General features: G+C 37.7%; 1 protein-coding gene across 1 annotated transcript; it reads left to right on the top strand.

The window, feature by feature from the left end:
• Positions 1–574: 574 nt before the first annotated feature.
• ift27 (intraflagellar transport 27 homolog (Chlamydomonas)) lies at positions 575–7,048 on the top strand (the record flags this gene model as incomplete). Its single annotated transcript, XM_079264365.1, has 7 exons — positions 575–700; positions 1,096–1,175; positions 4,875–4,934; positions 5,582–5,641; positions 5,722–5,839; positions 6,681–6,790; positions 6,944–7,048. The coding sequence occupies exons 1-7, from the start codon at positions 667–669 to the stop codon at positions 7,046–7,048; spliced, it is 567 nt and encodes a 188-aa protein (XP_079120491.1). The 5' UTR covers positions 575–666.
• Positions 7,049–11,129: the final 4,081 nt, after the last annotated feature.

Raw genomic sequence — 11,129 nt, 5'->3', positions numbered from 1 at the left:
ACGGGATTGCAAAGTCACGCGCTTTCAACTTATTTATATTATGGGACCTTTGTTTTATCGGAGTTTCTCTCTTTTTTCTTTTTCTTTAAAATATTCTTAAATTTCCCTTTAATCTTTCAACAATATAATGCAAGCGAAAAAAACAACAAGGTTAAAACGGACACAACTTGTGCGAGAAATGATTTATGGCTTTGATGTAGGCGCTATAATTTCCGCCCTCCAGTGGTCATCCTTTGCTTAAACGTACGGGGCATAAATTGACTTTCAAAAAGCTTGAACTCTCAATGTTTGCCTTTACATCTAGTAAGGGCTGATATAAATGAAAGGGGAAAAAACAGACAGTCTATTGGGGATGATCTGTATAAAGTTTGCTTTCTCATAGTTCAAGTTAACTTTGCCTGACAGACTCTCTCAGGGGAAAAGTGCCCAGGCCGACTGTCGCTACTCCCCACAAACACCCAATGAGAGCACGTTTTATGCGATTACGTACTCACTAGGAAGACCAATGAGAACACCACTGTGGCTGGTTGCTAGGAGACTGGCCAAGTTGCTGAGAAGGAGGGGAGGAATAAGAACAGAGCCATAAAACACCGTGAATTACACAGAGTTTATCGCTCAATTAAAACAGACGGTTTTAGATACAGCGTCTCGAAAACATCTTTTGTAATGGTAAAGTTGAGGGCAAGGTGCCTGCTTTTAGGTAAGGTTTATCAAGTGTAGCTCATTCGGCTGTTTATGATGAGTGGTACCAAAGCTAATGCTAATCAATCGCCTACAAACCCCCACCTTTAGTCACCTCCAGGTCTTCATGTAGGTCTTTTGATGAATCACTAGACTGAGCATGCAGTCACTGGCTTTCTGTTTAGTTGTTTATAACATCAAATAATAACATTGTATTTAACTGTCTGTTTGGCTGACCAGCAAGATTGGTAAAATGTTTTACACCAATATGAATAAGATAAACAGTTAAATCACTTAAGCCCACTTTAATCACAACTTAACTGAGTTTATACTCAGAGAAAAGTACATACTACAATGTAAAGCCTTAGATTATGGAATTTTAATTTTGTTTTGTTCCTGTGTATGTGTATATAGGGGATGCTGCAGTTGGAAAAAGTTCTCTTTCCCATGTATTCTACAGGGATGGCAATCTCTTTCAGAAGAACTATAGCATGGTAAGATAATCAACACATTAGAAAATGTAAACAGTGTATCATTGTCACCTAACAGAGAAGGAGGTGCTTTCACCCCCTGATATACTGATGCACATGCATTTATTGAAGATACCTAAAAACACGATGTATTATATTCACATCACACTGAAAAAAAAAATAATAGAAAGACTAAACCCAGCCTGTTAATGATCAAAAAGAAAAAAGAAATGCCTGTGTATGGTCACCACCCACATGTGTGGCCTTTTGTATGCATGTAGGATAAATTAGGTTTTGAAATAGGATAATACGCAGCACTACAATTGATAGTACACAGAAAGCACATAAATCAGGTACAGACCTTGATCTGAGTTCTACAAAGCACTGCCGCATTGACTCCATAGTGTTTCTGTCAGTCCTGACCTTATATTTTAATTGAAAATAAGAATAATGATAATAACGAGATCTGAAGATCTGTTGAGTCTCCTACAGGGTTCACTTAAGTGCAAAACAGCATAATTTACCTGTTAATTCTGATGCAAAGGTGTCTGATATGCAATATTCATGCATGTGCATAAGGAATTGTGTCATTAACCTGACTGTGTAATATATGCATGTCCCTGCTGTTCACCATTTCACTTAGTCAATGTTCCAAGGGGCTTTAAAGTGCATCTTTTGCCAATGCAGGCATAATGTATGCATAGACTTGGGTGTGATTGTATACTCGCACTGTGCGAGTGATTGTATACTCGCACTGTTTTCACATATTACATTCTTTACATATACCCACGTATTTACTACGTTTACCACAAAAGATTAAGATACAGAACAAGTTGGTGTTAAAAAAAACTGTACAAAGTGTATGTGTGTATTTGTTGAGCTCTTGCTGCTTCAGCAGTATTGAGGTTCTGAGGTGACAGAAACGTCGATAATTAATACAGCAGGATTCTGGAAAGCCATAAGAACAGGTACTTAACAAGCAGATACACACACAGACACACGGTACATCAACTATACTGAGTTGATCAACACACTGCACACAGAAAGCTTATGCCCACATGATTGTAAGGCTATGTATGTTTGTTTTTGTTGGACTTAAAAGTATTAACAATGTAAAAAAAAAATCCATAATTAGTCGGAATAGTATGACCTTGTATGTTACCAAACAAATTCCAAAAAAGTGTAAAACTAATATAAATTTGTAAAGTGTAAAATATGAAAGACATGGATTAAATAGATGGAAAAATTTCCAATCACTGTAATATGGAGGAAATTATCCATATTAATGAGCATGAAAATTATATTGGGTATCACCCAAGTCATCCTTCATGTTCTTCAACATTTGATTTTGAAGGGTAGCCACAGCTGTCCGCCATTCTGCTCACGTCCTCCTTTGAAAATGTCAGACAGCCAGTTAGCAATATTCCAGGCTTATTTGTTGCTAATAGACCCTTATTGGCATTCCAGAGAGAAACTTTCCACGCATCACACCAGCTCATTAGACCCCATCGTTCTGGGACTGCAGCATGGTTTGAATGTGTGTATGTGTACCCTCAGATGGATGCTTGTTATAAACTGTGACTGTGTATGAATCAGGTGAATGTTGATCCAAAGTGTTTTCGTTTATATTTTACAGAGGCTTTTAGTTTAAAATGTTTACATCCACTTTTCCATGATTTTAGTCTCCTTCATTTTATATGAGTAGTTGAAGATCAATTTAGAGTTTGATGCTGATGTGAAGGAAAAACCTCAACTTGCCTCTTCAAGGTCACCACTCATCTCAAACCAGTGAATTGATAGAGAAAAATGGCATCTTGAAACTGTACAGTCCATTTAGTGCTTGCTTCGATCTTATAGCTCATGTAGGAAGTACTTCAATATCTATAAACAAAAGTTATACTTTTCACCTCCTTACAGATTACTGCCTGTGTTTTTAACTATAAAGAGCTTGTTGCGAAGATAAACAGATGTTCAAATAGAAACATCTGTTTATAGAAAAGTGCAGTTCCAAGCATCACTTGAAGCTGTACTGCAGGTTAATGCTAGTGTTGAATTTACAGCTCACTTTTGCTTCCCCTGAGTGATTAAAAATCTCTATAAACTGGAATATATTAAAGTATATTAATGTCAGTACCAAACATTTAGATTGTTATCCTTTACTTCTTATGCCTTTCTTTCTTTTATCGCATTTTCTGCCCCCTTATAGATTAACTTAATTCAATCAAAATTACCATTTGCTTGTGTGTTTATGTAATGCTCACATTCTTTTGGGTACCTGATTAAAGTTGCTGCAGCAATGCTCTAAGTTATGTATACATTTTTCCAATTAAAATCACTGTAGTTAAAAGCTATGGCCCGCTCTAGTGATCTGCCAACACAGACTGGCTATAATCAGAACACTGTACCAACTTTTAGCATCTGTCAGCTTTGTGTTAATGTAAACTTTTACACTTACACTTGATGGTAGAAGAAAAACTATCACAACATCATAATGATTGCAGCTTTAGTGCTATTAAACTAAGAGCTGGATGTTACGTTCTTAGCCTTTCATCTTTATTGATACCCTAAAAGAAATAAGTTAGAATAATAGAGACGCAACATTAAACTTGAGAATTTGAACTTTGGGATGGTGAATCTGCATTCAAACCAAGCTGCTTTTCCTTCCTGCTTCCTGCTCTCAGAGAGGACGGACGCTTTTTCTCTCCCGCCCATTCCCACTCTGACCTACTGCTTCTTTATATTGTCAATCTATCTATCTAAGCCTCTTGCTGCATTTCCTTCCGAATTTAAATCATGGATATGGTCAGCTGGTCTCTCAATGCAACTTATCAAAACTTTTTTCCCCAAAGAATGGGCGAAGGGGAGCCCGCAGGTCCCGACAGAATGCATGCTGCTGGATACGTGATGTAGGTCATGTGCCTGCTTCTTTCTGTGGAGGATTTCTACACAATTGGATTCATGATAACTGGGTTTCTGCTGTTTGGTGTGTGCAGTTTCCTGGTTTCTCGCAAATTTAGGAAGATTTGTGATGGACTATGCCGAGCAACTAGCACTTGAACTCATGCATTACAGCACTGGACCGCGACTGCATGCCGGTCTTGCCCGACCAGGCAGGCTTGTTGTGGTTCTGGAGCTCAACCGTAGGTGGGAAACATCTTGGAGAAGCTGTTACTTGGTTTAGGTGGAAACTGACCCCCGATTCGGCTGTTTCGGAGTCCGACTGAGACAACTAAGGACTCAAAGTGCCTTCACCCTCCCTCCACTCATGGACAAGGAGTTGGATGGGCGCGCTGCTTGGCTGGCTGTGACCTCCCTTGGCTGTCTGAGAGACCCCAACCACCCCCCCTCCCGTATTGTGTGTTGTCTATTGTCTGAATTTGTGCTTATGCTTAGAGGTGTTTTTTTTTTGTTGCACTTTTATCCTTCACCCTTGAGGTGAAGTGTAGAGATACTTCTTTTATTTTCAACACATACCAATCCTTCCTCATGTCATCATTTCCTCATTTATAAGGCGGCGCTGGTAAAACTGGCTGCGGGGCCTAAGCTTTAGTTCGGTTCTGTAAACTTGTCAAAGGTAAATGTATGTTTGTCTAACCTTGGACGAGCTGACTTGAACCTTGAATTTCCCCTTGGGGATAAATAAAGTATCTTTGATTTGATTTATCAGTGTTGTATTTTGTTAATAAGTTCAGAAATGAGCTCTTTTTCTGTTTTTTTTGTCAGACAACAGGAGTGGAGCTGCTGATGAAATGTGTCAGTATCCCAGACACCAACGACAGTGTGGTGAGTTATTGTTCGCCCTTCATTTGCAAACATACAAGCCACAGTGGCACTTCGAAGTTTGTGAACATCTAAGAATTTTATATAAATCTGCATAAATATGTCTAAAGTCATCATCTTAATCTAATTCCTAAAAGTACAGAAAAAGATAAATATGTTAAACAAATGAAGCAAAAGCAACTGACAAAATAACCTTTAAAGATGCTGAACCTGGTGATTGTCACATAATATGTACAAACGCAGAGCATTGAAGACCACATTTCCTCTACCCAGGAGGGATAAAAGTAGCAAGTTTCCTTAATCAACAAACAGTATGCAAGATCACAGAGCAACCGAGGTTAACATCCAAAACACTAAATATTCCTCTCTCTGTTCATTTTCACAGTCCTATTTCAGCAAAAAAAATGGAACGACATTTTGTGTTTATTAAAATGCTTGCAAGGAGAAAACGACTTGTCTCTAAAAGGAGTAGTGCATAGAATATTTTTGGTTCATATTTGCAGACAAACTTTCCCATGAATAACCAGCCTTTATAGGGGAGACATTAATGTCTTTGCCAAATAGAAAAGAAATCTTAAACTACAACATTTGACAGCAGCTTATTGTGTAAAATCTTTACCCTCCCATTTCTTCATATTTCTACCCTCCAGGAGCTCTATATCTTAGACTCTGCAGGGAAAGAGACACTATCGGAGACCTGCGAAAAAATGGTCAGTCTACTGGAGCTTTTTTCTTTGCATGCAACTAAAAGAATACACTGTACAGAAAGTAAAAGGCTTCTCTTCCATAGTGGGGTGAACCCTCGTTGCTGTGCCTGATTTTTGACTTGACCAGTGAGCAGTCTTTTGCCAGCTGCAGCCACTGGATGGAGAGAGTCCATGCACACTGGCAGGGTCTTCATGTTCCAGGTAAGAAGAAAAAAAAAGATGGCTAATGAAAGTGAGCTAATAGCATACTGATATAATGACAGAAAGTATTGGGATGAAGTTATAAGAAGATAATTTTCAATGATAACTCTGTCAGGAAGTTGGTTACATCACATGAGAATTTCTTTTAGAGGCTCATGTGGTTAAAAGCTCTGGAAAAACCCAATATCAGTTTTTAATAATTTCGCCAAAGTACTAATTATAATACAAAAAAAAAAAGTTTCAATTTTACAAATTCATTTTTGGCCTGCACGGTGGCAAGCAAGAAGCAAGAAGGTCACTGGTTTGATCCTCAGCTGGGACTGGGGTGAGGTTTGGACAGTGTGGAGTTTGCATGTTTTGTATGCATGGGTTCTCTCTGAGTACTCTGGCTTCCTCCCACTGTCCAAAGACATGCATGTTCAGTTAATTGGTAACTCTAAATTGCCCATAGCGTGAGCGTGAGTGGTTGTGTGGCCCTGCGATGGATTTGTGAGCTGTCCAGGTGTACCCCGTCTTTCGCCCAAAGACTGCTGGGATACCCTCCAGCTTCTCCACAACCCTTCATCGGATTAAGCAGCTAGGATAATGAATGAATGACTAAATTCATTTTTAATACATTTCTGTCATTCTTGTTTATGTAATTGTTCCTACTTTGTGCCAAAGTGACCCACCAGTTTTCTGTATTCATCCTCCACATGACCACTGATTAACCACACAGATGTAGACTCTCCAGTATTTTTTTAGATGACACTACTTTTGAATTGCGCTGCAAAGTGTAGGAAGTACAAGGAGAAGGAAACCATATATTTTACTTTTACTTTTTCACATTTGTGTTTTTTAGGAGTCCTGGTAGGCAATAAGTCAGATCTGACTGAAAGAAGGGAAGTGCAGGCATCTGCAGCTAAAGAATGGGCCCAGAGCCAGGGACTGGAGTATCATGAGACTTCAGCTGTGAGTGCAACTAGATATACACATACAACTTTTTGTTGTTGATGTTAATAGCTAATGTACATTAAGGCCTATTTATTGTGAGTTAGTACCCTACAGTACAGCAGTGACGTTTCCCTGCATTAATCGCTGTGTGATTTTGTTTGTCTCTTACAGAAGGAGATGATAAATTGTGAAGCTCCCTTTCTTAGTTTAGCCCGGGCCTTTCACTTTCTTTACCAAGAGCGCTGTGAGACCATCCAAAACCTCAGCCCAGGCTAGACCCCGTTTCAGTCCCACACAAACACAAACATAAAGCTCAGAGCTATTGATATTTAATATAGATAAAGTAAAAAACACAGATTTTTTTTATACTGGCTCAACTGCAAAACATCTTGTTGAAAATGATATATATTTTAATAAAGGATTTTTTTAGTTGTGATAATCATCTGCTGGCAGTGTTGTTTCTTATCTTTCTCATCACTGTGCACAGATAGTGAGGCTTGCTTTCAAAGTGAAAATGATGCTTTGTATAGTTTTCTCTCCATTTCAATAACACTTTCTGGTCTCAAGTTTATTTTACCTCTTTGAATTTATGAGTTTACTTTGTCTGGCAGTCTTTGTTTCTTTCTGGTTGCCTATAATGGCCTGCTTTATCTGCTGTAGCCTCCTCACGTCATTTCAGTCATGTTCCCAGCGCAACACGAACAACCAGTAATCATCACCCTAATTAACGCCTTCCCATTCAAACCAGGTCACAGCAATGTCTTTGTTGTCTCCCTCCCTCTCAGATCAGCTCTCACATTAAAATGATGGTTTACTAATTTGAGCCAGACACAGTGGTTTTTATCACATTATGCAGCACATCCGTTAGAGTGACTGTAGTGTGTAATAATGATGCCCCGTTAATAAGAAAGAGTCAAAATGTTGGCTCTAAATAGGATTTTTGAAAACTGTAGCAGTCTTCATTACCAAACATGTCTGGAGAATATATTTAAAAATGCTCAAATCATTGTAGAAGATCTCATCAAATGTTTCCTGTAAAATTAAAAGTAATTTCTAATGAGATTCTTTACAAAATGCATTTAAAAAGCTGTCATGGCAGCATGTTTTTCTACTTCTCAAGTGTTCATAATTACAGTAATTAAGCTTTCCATCCTTCTCAGTCTTTCAGTCCTTATTGTTCTGTGTGTAATTTATGTGTAATTATTTCCTGTTTCCTTCTAACAGACACATAAATACATACAGACAGAATAATCACAATTGTCTTTCTAGGTAACCAATGTAGATGCATGTAGGCAATAAATGATCCCAAAAGTATGCACATAAAGTTCTGCATTGTGCATGGCATTATTAAATATAGTTTATTCATAGCTCATTTGTAAAGTCAGTAAATGCCAACATTAAGATTCATATCTGTAATTAGTTCATCCAAAGATAGGAAAACATGGAGGCACACACAAACACACACCTTCTAGAGTATAACACATGCCACAGACCGTTCTGGAAAGTCATTCTGGCCATGCTGAATATGTCCCTACAGTCCTCTGTTCAATTTGAAAGGAGCATCATATCTTGGGAATATGACTTAATGATATCTCAAGATAGACTGTGGGTTGTTTCTTATTGCTTTGGGAGAGGCTGTTTCATATCCACAGATATTGAAACAGGTGCTAAGAGAGCACAGAAATACCCAGCTTAGCCTGTTTTCATGGAAACTACGGTCAGTCAATAGTCTTTATAATATTTATCATCACCTGTCACTTAGTGTTCAAAGTTTGTTTACTCCTTTGGGATGAGACCTGTGGCACAACATGAACAATGTCTGTTTACCTTTTAATCATAGGAATGGATAAATGGCCACGACAACTCAGCTTCAAAGTGTGCTTTTATAAAATTGGTGGTACAGCTCTGCACTTTCATGCACATGTAAGTTTGACCAGTGCTCACGTTTATACAACATTAGGCTCAATATCCAAATTTGTTTGATACAATCATGGTAATTAATCAGTTTTTAAGGTAAACTCCATATGAATTGCCTGTCATATATCTTGCTAGTGAATTATACACTATTGATTTGTATGATTATGTACTGTATTACCCAAAAAGCAGTGTGCAGATGTTTAGGCTTTCAGTTTATATTGTTGTTTATTCTCATCACCACATTCTGATGTGTTAATGTGTTTATAAGTGCAGTTACCATGTTTAATGTATGTTTTCATTCTTTTCTGTGCAGTTATGGTTACTCATTAAGAGCAGAATTAATTTGCCAAAAGAGACTAAACATAAGCAAAAATTAATTTAAATTACTTCAATTTTCTATTGAAATTGCAATATTGTTTTGATGACTATTCCTGCCCATGATAATTTACTGATATTATGGCAGGATTAATTCCAACCTTCAGTATGAATACTGATGGTTCATAGTGATCCAGACAGAAATGTGTTTAATATGATATAGCTATTCCTGTGTTTAATCTGGTTTTGTAGCAATATGTATGGAGAAGCGCAGCAGCTATTTTTTTTTATTACAGTTAGATAACCAGAGATGTTCATCCAACTGATCCAATTATGATTGATATACTGTATGTATTAAACTTAAGGCCATCAATTATAATTCTTAAAAAGACATGCAGTATCTGCAGAACAGCTACTGCTGAGCCTTGATGCCCAATTAATCTTTTGTTGTTATTTCTACCTCCATAAACAAGATTTAAGCACCATCTTTAATATACAATGTTTTACTAAATCAGAGCCTCATTTGCTGCATTGTAACTATTCACAAGATCTGCAAATGAATAAGGTCAAGGTCACATGAAAAGCTTAACGAACTAAAGCAGTTTGTACAAAAACATTGTTGATTTATATATGGGACATAGAAATTTCACCATCTGCTCAAAATTGGAAGATGCTTTGGTCATCACACTGGGAATATGTTACTGACCTAAGCATTGCACCACATTTAGTCTTTTCAAGATCTTTAGTCTGTTTTGGGATGTCAGAACTTCCTTTCAGCCATACATAAGAACAAGGCTCCTAATCCAAACAGCAACACAAAGCTTTGTATAGATGGATAAAGCTGAGCGCAGGGCAAAGTATAATCATGTGTATGATAAATCCAGTCTGCTTAATGCAAATTCACTTACACATCAAGTTATACCACTTTGTACCTGTAAAATTACTTTTACAAATAATGTCATTAGTTGATTTAATTAAAAGGGACTTGACCTCAACCTTGTTTATCTGTTATTTTGTGTGTTTATTGTGTGTAGCCTGCATGGCTTGTTCTCTTGCCCTAAACAGCTTGTGACCTAAAAAGCTTACTAATTACAGGTGAGAAAGGACACCGCAGCTGTTTCTGCTGCCCTTCAGTATGAACTGCAACGTGCAATAATTAGTCATACAGCTTCCAATCTAATGTTTGTAGAAATAAATAAATTAATTCATACAGCCCTGGAAAAGCTGCATATCCATGCCAGCACAGACACCAACAGGACTAACATCCATGCATGCACTCACTCAATTTTCAAGTTATTCCAGAATACCCAATTAACCACTCATACATGCTTTTTTTGTTTGTAGAAGGAAGCCAGATTACTGGTAGAAAACTCGTGCTGGCAAATGATAGTTTTATACTATCATTCTGGTAAAGCACTTCCCATAATCCAGTGATGTGAGAAAGAAATATGTTTCTTACACTGATGATAAATATGGCTCCATCTGTACCTCCAGGCCAGATGGAGGCAGTGTGACACTTTTTAAATGAGGCTAAACAACCGCTCTAGTCCCTTTCCTCCTTTCCTTTTTCTCTCCTGCCTTGCCTCTTTTCAGTGATCACAGCAGTGCTGCAGAGAGACATGCCAGCTACTCTGATCATCCCACCAGGGGAGGACATGGTGAGGGAGAGACATAGAAAGGGGGACAGTACATGGAAACAGACTCATGCAGGACATTTAGGCATCATTTTTTGGTTCTGTTTATTTTACAGCTGATGAAACAGGAGGTCGGACAGAAAATGTAGAAACTGTAAGATAAACAGGAATAAACTGTTATGGAGACATTAGACAGGGAGAAGTACTGGGGTGAATTGGTTGAAGGCAAGACAGTGAATGCATTACACTGAATCAAAGTGCCAGAGTAATGGGTTATTTAAAAACCTAATAGATATAGATAATATATAAAATATGAAATTACTCCTATGGTGCTCTGAGACAAGGTAAAAGTGATTTGGGAACTGTAGCGTACAAGCCAGAGATTATGTCTTTTTTTTTGTTTTAAGTGTTACTGGGCATTTTGGAACAGCCCTTCAAACCAATGTAACTGACCAGTCTAAAGCTAAAATATCTATTCTTAACTGTTTCCA

Source organism: Telmatherina bonti, assembly GCF_933228915.1.
Source record: "Telmatherina bonti genome assembly, chromosome: 3".
In the NCBI taxonomy this organism is placed as follows: Eukaryota; Metazoa; Chordata; class Actinopteri; order Atheriniformes; family Telmatherinidae; genus Telmatherina; species Telmatherina bonti.
This window is presented reverse-complemented; position numbering and strand designations above follow the sequence as displayed.